Below are 16,307 nucleotides of genomic sequence, written 5' to 3'. Positions count from 1 at the left end.
ATTTGGGGTGGGGAAGAGGTTTTCCTGAGACCAAACGGGAATGGGCCTGTGGGAGTTTTCTCCATCTCTGCCACATTGGGTGTAGATTGCCGGCTGGGATCATCTGGGCACATCTGACCTAATCAATTCCCTCCCATCTCAGGGGCCTCGGGCACTGGAGGGCAACTTGGTCTTTGCTGTTCACTGCCTTGGCCACGTAGTTTAGTCACCCAGGAACCTTCATGCCAAGGGGCTGAAAGCACTGGGAGGCATATAATTTTACAGGGATAGCCTGAGTCAGTATACAGGCAATAATTCACAAAAGGTTGACACGTAAGGTCTCTACAGTGAGCCAGTACTGCACTGGTAATACTGTACTGGTAATACTTAAGAAGCAAAGGAGCTATATTGGGAATTATTCTTAAAGTTCTTAACATTTCTTAAAAAGTCTATATTGGAAATGTTCTTAAAGCCTTGATGTTCAAGGCAGACCACCGGCAAGTGACATTCCTTGCACAGGCTCTGTTCTGGCCTTTACGTTTGTTCATTGTCTACTGTATGCCTCACAATACAGTCTATTTCCTACAGAGCTAATGAAGACGACAACATTGACAAGAGAGGGCAAAATATGCAGCATCAGCAGCAGAGTGGCTTGTTCATAGAATCATAGAAGATGAGGGTTGGAAGGGACCTCAGGAGGTCATCTAGTCGCACCCCCTGCTCTAAACAGGACCAACCCCGACTAAATCATGCCAGCCAGGGCTTTGTCAAGCTGGGCCTTGAAAACCTCAAAGGATGGAGATTCCCCCACCTTCCTAGGTAACCCATTCCAGTGCTTCACCACCCTCCTAGTGAAAGAGTGTTTCTTAATATCCAACCTAGACCTCCCACACTGCAACTTGAGACCATTGCTCCTAGTTCTGTCATCTACTACCACTGAAAACAGCCTAGCTCCATCCTCCCTGGAACCCCCTTTCAGATAGTTGGAGGCTGCTATCAATTCCCCCCTCACTCTTCTCTTCTGCAGACTATGACGAAGATCAAATAATTAGTCTGGTCTACAAGGAGAATGACACGGTGTCTTTCACCGAGGGGCAAGCTTTCTCATGACAAAGTGACCACAGCCTACCTGGTGGGCAATACTTTATTACAGATGAGAGTGTTTTTTTAAGTAAGTCTAGGGTCTAGAATGTGGGTTGTGATTTTATTTTATATGTAACTGTATGTTTCCAATATTTCTACTTGGTGTCACATCTCTATGCTTTGTTAAACAAATGTTTATTTGTGTTCACTATCACTCAGTGCTCTGTCTTCAGCAGAGGGATTGAGCTAAGGTGTAATGAGGAAGCTGCAGTGTTTTCATTTGGGAGCAAGGAACTGTGAATACAGCGCACGCACAGTGCACCAGTGGCTGGGAGATGCTTGGAGGGTGCCTATCACTGGCCTGCAAAGGGACAGCAGAGCCTGGATAGGCTGAGAGAGGAGTGGCTTGTGTTACCCGTGGCTGGTGGAATCAGGGAGCTGACTCCCAGCTGGCAGAGACACGCTCAGGGCAGGTGGCAGTGAGGTGCCTCATTGCCCTGGATACCCCAGGAAGCATTAAAGTCTCCTGAGAACTGTTAGACTAAAACTTAACTAAAGTCTTAGCACAGGGGCACTTGGGTGACATTGAATGGCCTGTGTTATAGAGGAGCTCAGACTAGATGATCTAATGTTCCCTTCTGGCCTTGGAATCTAGGAATCCATGACTTTTCCCATTTACACCAGCTGAGTAGGTCATTGACTCCAGTGGATCTATGGTTCATTTACACCAGCTGGGAATCTGGCCCATGGACTCCAATGGAGCTCCAGCCAATTTACACCAGCTGGCGATCTGCCTCAGTGACTCAAATTGAGCTGCGGCTGATTTACACCAATTGCAGATCTGGACTATTTACTCCAAGGGTGCTATGCTGGGGTTTGGCCCATAGGCTGCAGTGGTGCTATGGCTGATTTACACCAGCTGGGGATCTGACCCATTCACTCCAATGTAGCTACAGCTAATTTACACCAGTGGGGACTCTGGATCATTTACTCCAGTGTCGCTATGCCTGGTTGATATTAGCTGGTGTTTGGCCCATTGGCTCCAGTGTAGCTACAGCTGATTTACACCACCTGGGGATATGACCCCACTGACTGCACTGGCGCAAAGGCTGATTTGTGCCAGCCGGGGATCTGGCCCACTGGAACGAAGGTTAAAATTTTCCAAACCCGATGAGGGGATTTGGTGAAATTTATGAATGAAGGATCGCCTTTCACAGCAGCTGGCATAACTGGTGTGACTCCTTTCCCTTTACACATCAGGTGCCTACTTGACATAGGAACAAACCTTCCCTTTCCTTTGTCTCACTTTAATCCATGCCTCCGAATTTCTTTCCTAATCAGTCCCAGTGGGACTGCCGCTGAGACCTGCATTTCCCAACAACGTTTCCATTCTAATGACCTGTCATGAGACCTATTCATACAACAAGTAACTTTGTTTCTGCTGCTGACCCTTAATATTTTGAGAGGTTTGTCAGATCTCCAGGCACTGCCCAGGTCTCAGCGGAGCGTAACGTTTCTCAGAGTGCAGATTAAGACACGAGAAGTTATAACAACCTGTGTGTCCTCCTGTAAATCCCTATAGAGCCACGGGTGCTGCACGGCCAGTCGAAGAGATTTCTTTTTAGTGTTGCTAACGGAGATTATTTTAATGAGCATATAATAAAGCAGGGCTTTTTAACTGATTATTATTTTTATCCTAAGTGAGATTCAATGAAATTAACGTATTTCAAATGCCACTGATCAGCGTTGCTTCACGCTGGGGATCTGTCACTGCAGATCGGTGATCAGATGTGTAGAAACACCAGCATCTTTAACGTCAAGCACTTTACACATGATGGACAAACTCTTCATTGCCTCTTCTCTGATCAGCTACCAGAGCCTGAGACAGCGCTTGGTACAGTCTATCCCCTTGCCTCTGCTGCACTTAGCAGAGTGTTACAGTCACAGACCTCCCCCACTGCAACTTGAGACCATTGCTCCTTGCTCTGTCCTCTGCCAGTTTTGTGTCCAGTTTTGGGCCCTCCACCATAGGAAGGATGGGGAAAAATTGGAGAGAGTCTAGCAGAGGGCAAAGGAAATGATTAGGGGCCTGGAGCAGATGATGCTTTTTCAAAATCCCACAGGGTGCCTAAATACCTTTACAAATCTGTTCCTGTGCACCTAAATAGATTACAGAATTTGGCCATAAGTGATTTAAGAGTCTCATCAACTTTCAGTACTACGTCACTTGCACACTTTTGAAACTTTTCACCCTAAAGCCTACTTGAATTCAATTCGGCCCCCGTTCTAGTGACCTCCTTCTAAAATTGTCAGATAACCACAAAAAGCAAACGCAGCCCTAAGCAAGGCCTCCTTGTGTCCCACCATGTCTGTAGGCATCAACTAAGGTGTGCCTGCTCCTTGTCTCAAAGATCTATCTGTATCAGAACAAAAACTGATGCCAGCAAGCCAGAAAGTGAAAGAGGTTCCCTGAGTGCCCTGATGGTTTCAATATTACAGCTGAGATTTTCATAGAATTGGAGAAGATGAGGGTTGGAAGGGACCCAGGAGGTCAGCTAGTCCAACCTCCTGCTCAAAGCAGGACCAACCCCAACTAAATCATCCCAGCCAGGGCCTTTTGTCAAGTGGGGCCTTAAAAACATCTAAAGATGGAGATTCCACCACCTCCCTAGGTAACCCATTCCAGTGCTTCACCACCCGCCTAGTGAAAACGTTTTTCCTAATGTCCAACTTAAACCTCCCCCACTACAACTTGAGACCATTGCCCCTAGTTCTGTCATCTACCACCACTGAGAACAGCCTAGCTACATCCTCCCTGGAACCCCGTTTCAGGTAGTTAAAGGCTGCTATCAAATCCCCCCCATTCTTCTCTTCTTCAGACTAAACATGCCCAGTTCCTTCAGCCTCTCCTCATAAGTCTTGTGCTCCAGCCCCCTCATCATTTTCATTGCCCTCTGTTGGACTCTCTCCAATTTGTCCACATCCTTCCTGGAGTGGGGGAGCAAAACCCACATGTCATCTGCTAAATGCTTGCTGCAGTAGACTCTCTTTGAGTTGGTGGATTGCTATTAGCAGAATAGAGGAAAGATATTATGTTTGAGTCGTGCGTGTCATCTTGTTTTCCCTGTTGACCGTTGGTCAGTGTTGACTTCTCTGTTGCCACTGCAGCTGTCTGAAAATGAATGCACATCTCTGCAGATAATGGGAGAGTGCACTAACTGAAAAAAAAAGAAAGACAGACAGACAACAAATAAGTGAGATGCTTTCATTTGTTTTTCTTTCATTATAAGGGAAATATGAGTCAAAATATTAAAATGCTACATAGAGAATCCCCATGGACAGGTCAATGATCAGGGGTATGAACACACTGACGGCAGCAAATTTGCCACCTTCAGATCGATCTTTCCGGGTTGATTGAGCAGCAGTGAAGACCTGCTCAATTGATCCGGAAGTGCATTCAATTAAACCACCTCCTCAAAAGGCGTAGCGCTGTATTGCGGGGAAAACGTTTCCCATCGGCGCAGCGCAGTGGATACAGTGCACTAAAGGGAAGGTAGGAAGTCGACGGCAGTTACACAAGCTACTCTGCGTAGCTTGCATAACTCCCGTCGACTGATGCCCAATTTCCCGGTAAGTGTGTCCTAAGCCCGGGTCTTTTAACTGAGTTATATATTTTGCCTTCTTCAGCCCAGGAATGGATCTTGTCTGTTGCAATCTTGGTCAGATTTGTCTACTCCATTTCAGATTCTCATAGACTTTAAGGTCAAAAGGGATCATTATGATCATTTAGTCTGACCTCCTGCATAACACAGGCTACAGAAACGCACCCACTCACTCCAGCAATAGACCCTGACCTATGACTGAGTTATTGAAGTCCTCAAATCATGACTTCAAGGTTCAGAAAATCCACCAGCAAGTGACCCATGCCACATGCTGCAAAGGAAGGTGAAAATCCCCCAGAGTCTCTGCCAATCTGCCCTGGGGGAAATTTCCTTTCCATCCCCAGATATTGTAGCCTATAAAACTAGCCTGCTTGCTTGTATTATATAGAGATGTATATCTTTTCTTATAGATTTAAGTATGATTGTGTGATTATAATAGAGTTATACATTTATATATCTTTTGCTGTAATGCAAGGTACCTTACAGGACATATCCTGTATGACAGCTACGTAATTATTATACACAGATTCGGGAACTAGTGTTGAAAGTGTTGACGGTATAAGAAAAACAAGACATATATGGTCATGTTTGTCCTAAATGAGTTAGCAGTTAGCAGACATACTCGGGACCTTTGGCCTAGACAAGTGTTGAAAGTAATGATGTCAGGCCTAATCTAGTACACCACAAAACCCACATAGGTGAAGTCATGGAATCTTTGAAATGGGAAGTAAAATGTCATGGATATCCTTAATATTCATGAACCTGCCGGCCTACAGAGTATGCATACCCCAATAATTTGGGGGTGGAAAATCCAAGTATGGACTTAGAAGGAGGACCCATATTCTTGGGGTATAAGAAGGGGAAGATGGTGCTATTTGGGGCGATCGTCATCTACTCCTGCTTGAAGTTTCTTTAGTTTGTGTTAAGATTTTCCTTCTTCATTTTATAGTCTTATTTGTAGTCTTAGTTTATAGCTCTTAGCTCTCTAGCAGTGCTTACTCCACCCCTCTACTCAAGAGGTGAGGAACCAGACATCTCTCTCAACCAGGGCGTGAGTATATTAATCCAAAGCATATCATAGAAATATATATATCATATGAGTCTTAAAATTAAGATTGTATTATCCATTATCCATTTGATTGTTCATTTTCTCTATATCAGTCATTTGTTTATCATTTTATGTTATCCTAATAAAACTTATAAAATTATACAAATTTGGTTATCATTAAGAACCTTCCTGTTGTGCACCCTGGGGTCCCTATATAATTCTTCTGGAGCCTGATTCAGGGACAAGAACCTTCTAATCCAAGCAATTGGCAAACCTATAACCCTATGAAATAACTAATACACTGAAACTCAGGCTACACAGAAAGTCCAGTATACTATATCTGTGAGGATTTAAGTATATAATGTAAGTTCATAGAAGTAATTTAGGCCTGTGTATCTGCCTGAGATGGGATTCTGGGTCTCTGGGCCTGCCTGAAAGTTAAAGTCCATGCGATACACATGTTAGTTAGCAAAGAACAAAGACACAGTGTGTTCCTTTTGCCTGCCCACCATGAGCTGGGTTTGTCTTTATTGCTGTGAAAAGAGAAGGGATGTGGTTAAAATGTTTCAAGGGGTAGCGAAGGTGTGATCTACGAATGCACAAGTGAGGGAAAGCTCTGACTCCGCGTCAAGACAGACACCAGAGCAAGGCCAACCAAGTGGCCAGAATCTCTTTTTAAAGGTGATCTGCAAAGAAGGCAGCTCTGAGGAAGACTCTGCTGGGGGGGGGGGAGGGGGCGCGCGGTAGGGGCTTCTGGTCTGGCCCAGTCTCCAGGGACTGGCCAGTCGGGGGGATGGGTAATGGGCGCTACAAAAGAACTATAAAGGACTGTTTTTCTTTTCTTGTTTCTTTACGAAAGGGGAAAAAAAGCCCACCCAAAATGTTTTAAAGCGTTTTTTGTTTCTTTTCAACTCAGACAGATCCAGTTCTTAATTTGTGCTGCGCCCATTATGAGAGTAAAAGAACCGCTTGAGCCTTGACACCTCTTTCATTAGAAATTAAGCACTGGCCATCTCGCTCTGTGCGTCTAATGATCTATCCTCACCGTCACTTCTTACATTTACCGAGCTGTCTGCCTGTCCGTCTAAAATATAAATCTGCTGTTTGCTGAAGGACAGTATAAAAATGTTCCTCTCTGAACAATTTAGGTCTTAGCAACTGGCAGAACTTGACCTGGCTATTAAAGTGACATAATTAAACCAGTGTGTGGACAAACTGACTTTGGTCTCAAAAAAGCCGATTTCAGGTCAACTAAAACCTATTCCTAATTGATTTAAACTACACCAGAATAATCTGGTTTAAACTGAATTAAGAACATCCACCTCACTTTTTGCTTTCCTTTAACTTTATCAATTTAAATTCACAGCTTGAGTTACACTGGGGGAGGTGAAATAGGGGAGGCTGTAAAGTACGGTCTTCTCTGGTTTTACTGGGGCATTACAGGGAGGACTGGGAGATGCTTACTGCAAGCTCTAACACCTGCACTGAAGAGGAGAAGGAGTGGATATCCCTTCCTGACCCCTGCCAATGGCCGTCTGAAACCCTGAAGCATGAGCTTTAGGAACGTGGAACTTTTACTGCCCCCACCATCACAAACAACCATCTCCTACAATCCCACTCGGACATTTATCCACCTCGCTCTTTAAGTTGCTCGCCCACAGCTCTGACTGGGAGGCTCTTGCAGAACCTTCCTGTTCTGATGGTTAGAAACCTCCTGCTAATTTCCTGCTGGAATTGGTGCATGGCCTGCTTAGCGGCTGGGGCAGGGAGGGGCAGGTGGCAGAAGAGCGCAGAAGCCAGGAAGAATTGCAGCGAGAGACAGTTGTGTGTGAAAATCCACCTGGCTGTCAGAATTCAGCTGCATCCCTCCGTCTCTGCTATAAAGGGAGCTGGCTGAGAGGGCGCTGATATCTGCTCTCTGAGCCATTGGGTCCCTGGGACGTGGTCGCTGGGTGTGTAGGGGAAGCCAGATCAGGATTTGATCGGTGAATGTTCTGGGGTCACCCAGGGGAGTGCCAGGGAGAGCCCCCCCTACTTACTCACAGTCTCCCACATTGCCCTTCCCACAAGCACAGCCCCACCTGCAAAAACAGGACTTGGTGACATCAAGATGAGGCCACACTGAAAACCCCAGCACCAGCCCCCAGGGCACATGGGGAATCCCTATCAGGGGCAGGCAGTGCTAAGGCCGTGCTCTGTCTTCTAGGAGGTGCAGGGCTCTCTCGCTCTCTTCACCCTCTGAGCGGGGTCCATTCCTCCCAGCAGGCAGCAGCACGGACACACCCCACCCCTCAGCTCCGGGTGAGCCATCTCTGTGGCTGTCACCCCGATGCCCCACCCCAGAGCTGGCTGCATCTCACCTCTGCTGTGCACATGGGGCTGAAGGGAGAAGATGCTTTGTGAACCCGGGCCAAGTGTAGACAATGTGCCATGGGGGGATGGTGTGCTTCTCCTTTGCCAAGCCCAGGGAAGAGCAAAACCCTGGCTAGGGGGACTGGACGGAGTGGGGGTGAGGGGCCCGGCTGGGGGGACTGGACGGAGTGGGGGACAGTGGCCTGGCTGGGTCGGGGGCTGGCTGGTTGTGGTGTGAGGTGTGGCTGGGTATGATGATGGCTGAAATGGGGGTGAAGCCTGTGGCTGGTGTAGCTGTGCTGTGGGTTTACACACGGGGTGATCCCCCTACGGTGAGGGACTTGGGCATCTCTGCTGCGTGGCATGTAGGGGGATCTCAGAACGGGGCTGTCTCCCTGCAGAGAGGGGCTGGTGTGACTGGGGTGTGGGGCATAGACACGGGACCTCAGATTGGGAGGATCCCCCTGTGGATGGAGACAGAGATCCCCCTTTTCCCATGCTCTCACTGTTTAGAGGGTCCCCCTTCCCCCGGCACTGAGCTAGACCCAGGCTCTGCTCCCTGGCACCCCCCTCAACCAACCAAGGGCTGACCCTGTGTGGGAGGAAATCTCACTGGGATGAGGAGACCCCTCCCAAGCCCATCCAGGCCCCTCTGCACCTCTTCCCTGCCCTGTCACCCCAGGGCGGTCGTGATGGCCATCTGCTCTGCGCAGTGCATCCCGTGTGTAATGAGTGGGGCCGTTCTCAGCGGAGCAGGGGTCCATGGGAACCTGAGACTCAATAGCTCGGCTCATCGCCGGAGACCAAGAGCTGACCGGACCCTGGAGACTCATCTCTGCCCTCCGCCCGGCCCCTCGCTCCTACCCCACAGCCCCCACCTCGCTCCTAGCCCTGGGATCTTCCCTCAGCTCTCGCAGGAGATGAGAGAACTTCTGCTTTGAAGTGCCTGGCTCCAGTTTTTCAAGCAGGAACCAGCGGCAAACTCCGTTCAGCTCTGTAATTGGCTCCACCAGCGGCCCCAAATCATCAATACCCAGAGCGAGAAATGTTCAGAGAACAAAACAAGCTAGTTCTGCCCAGGGAGTTGCAGTCTGGTCTGCATGATTTATTAAGTGGCTCTAACTCAGACACCACTCCAAGACGTACAGCTTCTGTTAATAGCTAGTATTCACGCAGTGGTTGTGACGTCTAGTGGTCAGAGGGCTAGACTGGGAGCCAGGACTCTGGGGTTCTTTCACCAGCTTTCAGGGGCCAGTGTGGCCACTGACTTAGAACAGGGAGGGACGGGCGATCAGGACTCCTGAGATCTATCTGTAGCTCTGGAAGTGAAGTGGGATCCAGTGGGTTAGAACAGGGGTCTGGGATTCTGGACTCCGGGGTTATGAGTCCCCCGCACTGGCTGGGAAATGTGTAAGCGAGATCCACCCAGATAATCCTGGCCAATGAGCTGCACCCCACATGCTGCGGAGGAAGGTAGAAAACCCCCTAGGTCACTGCCGGTCTGAGCGGAGAGGAAATTCCTTCCCAGACCACATCTGGGGACCAGCTACACCCTGAGCACGTGAGCGAGAGCCAGCCAGCCAAGCAGCTGAGACAGAAAATGCTCAGTGCCACCTCGGAGACACCCCGGGCAATGTCCCGTCTACAGCTGTGGCCATCCCTGATGCTTCGGAGGAAGAAGAGAACAATCAAATAATTATTTTGGAGTGTGGGGGTCCCTTCCTGAGCCTTGCAGGGACCAGCTGAAACCCTGCAGCACGAGCTTTTGGGAACATCAGACATGAACCACAAGGAACCTTCAGGGCTGCCACCCCCGCCCCTCCATCCCAAGAGACTCCATCACACAATCCAGCTTGGACATTGTCCAGCTCTTCCAGAAAATGAATGAAGTTATTTACCACCATGACCCCGGTTTGGAGGCTGTCCCAGAACTTCACGCCTCTGATGGGTAGAGATCATCTTCTCCTTTCTGTCCCTTGGTGTGGGAGGGGAGAGGGGTCCAGTGGTTAGATCAGGTGAAGCTGGGACTCCTGGGTTCTGTCTCTGGCTGTGAAAGCAGAGTGTGATCCACACCAAACAATACAGCACTGCCATGATTTGGGTCCTGGGTCTCAGTCTCTGGCCATCACCAGACTGGCAGGGGAGACAGGAGCAGAATGTGGTCCTCTGGATCTAAAGGTGAGACCACATTGATCCAGGAAACAAGCTGGAAATGCAGCTGCACAAACAGGGCAGAGATGCAAGCCAGCCTCCGCACCCGCACATGCAGTCTGCTCTCCTCTGCACACCCCCACTGAGCAGGGCTCATTTCCTCCAGCAAAGACACGACCCTCCCAGCTCCTGTTTGCGTTCTGGCTGTGCCGTCCCACAGGCATTTTTTAATATGAGGCGGGACTCGCAACAGTCCTGGGAAATGCTGTGTGTCCCCCTGCAGGGCTGGAGCCAGCACCCCTTAGAAAGGAAAGGAATCATATCTCATTGCCCACCCGCTGACCGGCCAGTCCCTGCAGACTGGGACCAGAACACGGCCCCTACCGCCCTCCCAGCAGCGTCCTCCTCAGCGCCTCCTTCATCTCCTTGTTTCGCAGGCTGTAGATCAGCAGGTTGAGGAAGGGGGTGGTCACGGCGTAGAAGAGCGTCGCCAGCTTCCCTCTGCCCCCCGAGGCGGCCGGGTTGACGTAGGTCACCATGCCCGAGCCCCAGAAGAGGCCCACGACAGCCAGGTGCGAGGTGCAGGTGGAGAAGGCCTTCTGCCATCCAGCCCCTGTGGGCAGCCTCATCACCACCCAGATCACTAGCCCGTAGGAGGTCAGGGTGAAGCAGGCGGTGCCTAAGATGATGAGGGAGGTCAGGGTGTAGCAGGTCAGCTCGGTCCAGGGAGCTGGGGCGCAGGAGGCGGCCAGCAACGGGCCTGGGTCGCAGACAAAATGATCCAGGGTGTTGGGGCCGCAGAAGGAGAGCTGGGAGATGAGGGCGACGGGCCCTATGAACCAGAGGAAGCCAGTGAGCCAGCAGGAGGCCGCCAGCAGCCAGGAACTCTGTGGGGACATGAGGACGGGGTAGCGCAGGGGATGGCAGATGGCCAGGTACCTGTCCAAGGCCATGGCTGCCAGGAGGAAGCACTCAGTGGTGCCCATGGAAAAGAAGACGTAGAACTGCATGAAGCAGACGTGGAAGGAGATGGGGACGCCGGGGTACATAAGGTCGAAGAGCATCCGCGGCACGGTGGTCGTGACGTAGCCAACTTCCAGCCAGGCGAAGTTGCCCAGCAGGATGTACGTGGGCAGGCGCTGGAGGTGGGGGTCCCGCAGCACGGCCCACACGGTGCTCAGGTTGCCGGCCAGCGTCCCGGCGTAGGTGCAGGAGAGGAGGGCGCAGGCGATATACCGGCCCAGCCGGCTCAGGGAGGGGAAACCCAGCAGGATGAACTTGGTCACTGAGCTGGTGCCGTTGGCTGGATTCATTCGGGGCTGGGGGGGCCTGCAGATGAAAGGAAATGATCGACAGGATTCCAAGGCTCTACCCAGAGCTCTGGGAGGGGAGCAGGGTCTAGTGGTTACAGGAGTCACAGCCAGTCTCTTATACACATCACATCACAATCTTCTCCCCAGCCACCTGTCCCACCACCCAATGTCCCATCTCCAGGCATTGCCTGGGGCTTCAGAGGAACAAGATTTAACCCCCCTCAAAAAATAAAAACAACCCAAGCTCTCTCCGAATACATGGGGCAGTGGGATGGAAATCCCTTCCTGGCCCCTGCCGATGGCCAGCTGAACCCTGAAGCGTTGAGAATGTGGGACATTCACTGGAAATGAGCCCCAGGGCTGCTAAGCTTTGCCCCCATCCTTCCAAGCAACCCCGTCCTATAATCGCGCTCATACAGTTATCCAGCCCGCCCTGAAAACGAACAAAATCATTCCCCCCACACAACTCCGACAGGGAGGCTGCTGCAGAACGTCCCCCCTCAGCTGGTTAGAAACCCCCTGCTAATTTCCAGCAATCCTGTCTGCATGGCCAGGTGGGCGGCTGGGCAAGGAGGGGCGGGCGACCGAACCGTGAAGCAGCCAGGGAAGGAATCGAAGCAAGAAAGAAGCTGTCTGGGAAAACCCACCTGGCTATGAGATCTCAGCCTCTTCTCTACGCCTCTGTTAGGAAGGTGAGAGGGGGCTGATATCTGCTCTCTGAGATGCTGGGTCCCTGGGACATGGTCTCTGGGGCGTGTAGGAGCAGCTGGATCTGGATTTGATGCCTGAATAACATATGGGCACCCAGGGGAGTGCCAGAGAGAGCCTCCATCTTCCCAGCCACCCCACCCAAACACCCCACACAGATTTCCCCCATCCTCACACACAGCCCCCCCACAAAACACACACAGTCCTCCCCCCCCACACACACATTTCCCAAGCAGGACCGGGTGGGTGTCAAGCTGATGCCACATTGTGAGGCCCAGCTCCAGCCCTTTGGACACATGGTGAATCTTGGCCCTGGACTGGCAGTTGTCAGGCAATGCTGCGGTGTCTCACTCTCCTCGCATGCCTAGTTCCCGGCAGCAGGTCACAGCAGGGGCACACCCCAGTGCCAGGCGAGCCAACCCCTCGCAGTGTTCTTTTGTAGCTGTTCCCCCACCATCCTTCCCCAGAGCTGGCTGCATCTCAGCACCAGGCGAGCCATCTCCATGCACCGTTACCGCCCTGCTGCTGCCCAGCCATTCCACCCCAGAGCTGGCTGCATCTCATCCATGCTGCGTGCACAGAGTCGAAGGGAGAAGATGCTTTTGTGAACACAGGCCAAGTGTAGATCTTGTGTCGGCTGCTCAAAAGGACAGAGATACCAGTCAGCCTCCTCGCCTGCACTGCGCAAGGCACCTTTCTGGAATGTGCTGTACCTAGTGGTTCTTCACACTGCGTGTGTAATGGGGTTTGATGTGCTTCTCCTTTGCCAAGCCAAGGAAAGGGCAAAACCCCGTCTGGGGCTCCCTCGTGTGGGTGCTGTACTCAGCCGGCACGTCATTAATCATTCTCATTAATTAACTAGAAGGGCGTACACTTCCCTGTTTCTCTAGGCCACGTTGCTCACCCGGCTGGGCCCTGTCCCCGCTCTGGTCGGGCGCTAGCCCCCGCTCTGGACGAGGATAAAAACAGTGGAAAACTGGAAAGATTGGCCACTTAAAATCCGGCTTTTCCAGTTTGCGCCAAAATAAATAGGATAATCTCCAGCTGGGGTGGTGGAGAGAGGCCGGCCTGGGTGGGGTGAATGGAGTGGGATTAACAGGCCAGGCTGGGGGGCTGCATGAAGTTGGGGTGATGGGCCAGGCTGGGGGGCTGGGACCTGGCTACACGGGTGGAGGTTGTGAGGGTGAGCAGCGTATCTGGGGGGAGTTGCATAGACTGGAGGGGAGGGGCCTGATTGTGGGAGGCTGGATGGAGCGGGGCTGGATGAAGCGGGGTTCAAGGGCCTTGCTGGAGGAGGAGTGGATGGGCTGGGCATGAGGACCCCGTCTCAGGGGGCATTACGAAATTGGGGTGAGGGTCCTGGTTGTGGGGGCTACAGAGACTGTAGGTGAGGGGCCTGGCTTGTGGGGAGGGGGCTTGATGGAGTGGGGTTGAGGGGGCCAGGGTGGGGGTGACTAGATGAAGTGGGAGTGAAGGGTTTGGTTTGGGGGGCTGGACAGAGTGGGGGTGAGAGGTCTGGCTTGGGGGGCTGGATGGAGTGGGGCTGAGAGGGCCTGGCTTGGGGGGGAGGCTGAACAGAGTGGGGCTGAGGATGAGGAGAACACACGCACAGCCAACATCTGACAACATGAGAGATGTGGTGGAATCTCCATCCGTACAGGTTTTAAAGGCCCAGCCTGACAAAGGCCTGGTTGGGATGATTTAATTGCAGGCGGTCCTGCTTTGAGCAGGGGATTGCACTAGATACCTCCTGAGATCCCTTCCAACCCTAATAGTCTATGATTCTGATTCTATGATCCCCTGAAGGGCCTGTCCCTGCAGTTGCAGACCGGGGCCAGAGCAGAACCCCCTATAGCTCCCCCAATAGTGTCCTCCTCAGACCCTCCTTCATCTCCTTGTTCATAAGCTGTAGATCAGTGGGTTAAGCAGTGGTGTCCCCACCACATAGAAGAAACTCACCATCTTCTTGCTGCTCCCTGGTACTGTCAAGAACTCGGGTTCATTTCCCTCATGCTCAAGGAACTTCTTCTGTGACTTTGGGCAAGTCAATTAATCTCTTTCTTCCTCAGTTCCCCTTCTGCAGAAGAGGGACACTGGCACTTTCCTATCACACACGGGTGTTGTGAGGACTAAGGGTTGTGGGGCACTCAGATACTCTGTTATGGATACCTTATAAGTATCTAAAATGGAAAGACTGAAAATCCTGGCCAACAGTTCTATCTCATGGAGACGGTTATCTGGTTCTTTCACGTCGTTCTTCTCCTAATAAGTAAAGTAAATATCATTTGAGATGTTTATAAATACATTTTTATTTCAGGAATTGACAATCAAAGACAACATTAGTTGAACCTATAAATATAAATGGATCTATCTATTAAAATAAATAAACAATCCAACCCCCCTAATTCTCGGTAAAAGTAAAGACTGAATTTTACTAAAACATATTGCTGACTTGTCCTATGGGAAATACAAATAAGCCGTATATTTGTATAAGACAGAAAAGGAGAAGCCATAAAATATTAGAATATCCAATTAATTTAGAGGAACATTCTATAATAAAATCTTCAGACCAGTTAAGAATTATTTATGTTACATAATTTTTTTCAGTATTTTTCTCCTCAGAAGAAGATTATGATCTTTGTGATTTTTTTCTCCAGGGCTTGAAATCATTCATAGGAAATTCTTTTACCAGAAATTCTCAAGGTCATATCCTCATCTGATGTAAAATATTTACAGAACACACTGAAGAGCTTCAACTGGGAATCTCAGCCATTGACTCCAGTGGAGCAGTGCAGGTTTACAGCTGGGGATTTGGTCTACTGGCTGCAATGCAACAACTGTACGTTGATTTACACTGGCTAGGAATATGATCCATCTAGTCTAATGGAGCTATGCTGATTTACATCAGCTGGCTGCACAGTCTTCAAAGGGGATTTTGGCCCTTGGTCTGTAACTTATTTACGGACGCACTGTTTCATGAGTGTGCAGGATATGACCTCTTTCGATGGAATACACAGTTCACGTGGCGTATGCATCCCCTCTCTGATAAGTTGAGGTCTGGTTTCTTATAGAAATGATCTCTCAAAAATAAATTATGTCTTGAGTAGAATCCTGTTCTCAGGGAGGAAACTAACCAGTCTCTTGATGGCCTTTTTCATCTCAGCGTTTCTCAGCGTGTAGATCATTGAGTTCAGCATGGGGGTGATCACTGTGTAAATGACGGACACCACCTTGTCCAGGGCAAACTTCTTGAAAGGCCGAGCATAGATGAAGATGGTGGGTATGAATATTAAACACACTACGGTGATCCAGGTTCCACAGGTGGACAGAGCCTTGCGCTTCCCGTCCGTGACGTGGGTCCTGATCTTGACTAAGATGACTGCGTAGGAGATCAGCAGAATGATGAATACGACTACGAGGAGCACTCCGCCATTGAAGACCATCTGCAGCTCGACCACGTGGGTGTCGGTGCAGGCCAGTTTGATGATCTGTGGGACATCACAGTAGAAATTGTCCAGGATGTTCAGCCCACAGTACGGTAACTGGAGGATCAGTCCAATCTGAACAGCAGAGTGAGCCAATCCACCCAGCCATGCCATGCCAGTGCCACTATCCCCACACAAACACCCTGGTTCATGATAATCAAGTATCTCAGTGGTTTATAAATGACCACGTACCGATCAACCGCCATCCCCACGAGGAAAAATACCATCGCACCCCCAATGCAGTGAAAAGAGAACATCTGGAGATGGACTTGCGTTGGGAGAGGAGACCCCAAAGCAATCTAGGGGTATTGACTGATGAGTCGCTGACATCTAGGAAAGCCAGATTGGCCGGAAGGAAGTACATGGGGCCTGCGATCACCGTGATGATGATGGTGAAATTTACCAAACAGGTGGCCACGTATACTATGAAGAAGAGGATGAAGAAAAAATGCTATAGTTCCCGGCTCTGGGTGAGACCCAAGAGGACAAATTCAGTCACTGTCATGGTGAAGTTCTGCTGGCCCAT

The 16,307-nt window shown here is 50.3% G+C and overlaps 1 protein-coding gene and 1 pseudogene across 1 annotated transcript; both read right to left on the bottom strand.

The window, feature by feature from the left end:
- Positions 1 to 10,655: 10,655 nt before the first annotated feature.
- On the bottom strand, positions 10,656 to 11,588 carry LOC137158434 (olfactory receptor 11H6-like). Its single transcript, XM_067556193.1, has one exon. The coding sequence runs from the start codon at positions 11,586 to 11,588 to the stop codon at positions 10,656 to 10,658; it is 933 nt and encodes a 310-aa protein (XP_067412294.1).
- Positions 11,589 to 15,388: 3,800 nt separating this feature from the next.
- On the bottom strand, positions 15,389 to 16,307 carry LOC137158433 (olfactory receptor 4D1-like; annotated as a pseudogene).

This window comes from Emydura macquarii, unplaced genomic scaffold (assembly GCF_026122565.2).
Source record: "Emydura macquarii macquarii isolate MOO-44397 ecotype Brisbane River unplaced genomic scaffold, CSIRO-AGI_Emac_v2 contig_1681, whole genome shotgun sequence".
Lineage (NCBI taxonomy): Eukaryota > Metazoa > Chordata > Testudines > Chelidae > Emydura > Emydura macquarii.
This window is presented reverse-complemented; position numbering and strand designations above follow the sequence as displayed.

Excerpts from the sequence above, each read along its gene's own strand:
- LOC137158434 (XM_067556193.1), bottom strand. The coding sequence starts at position 11,588 with ATGAATCCAGCCAACGGCACCAGCTCAGTGACCAAGTTCATCCTGCTG.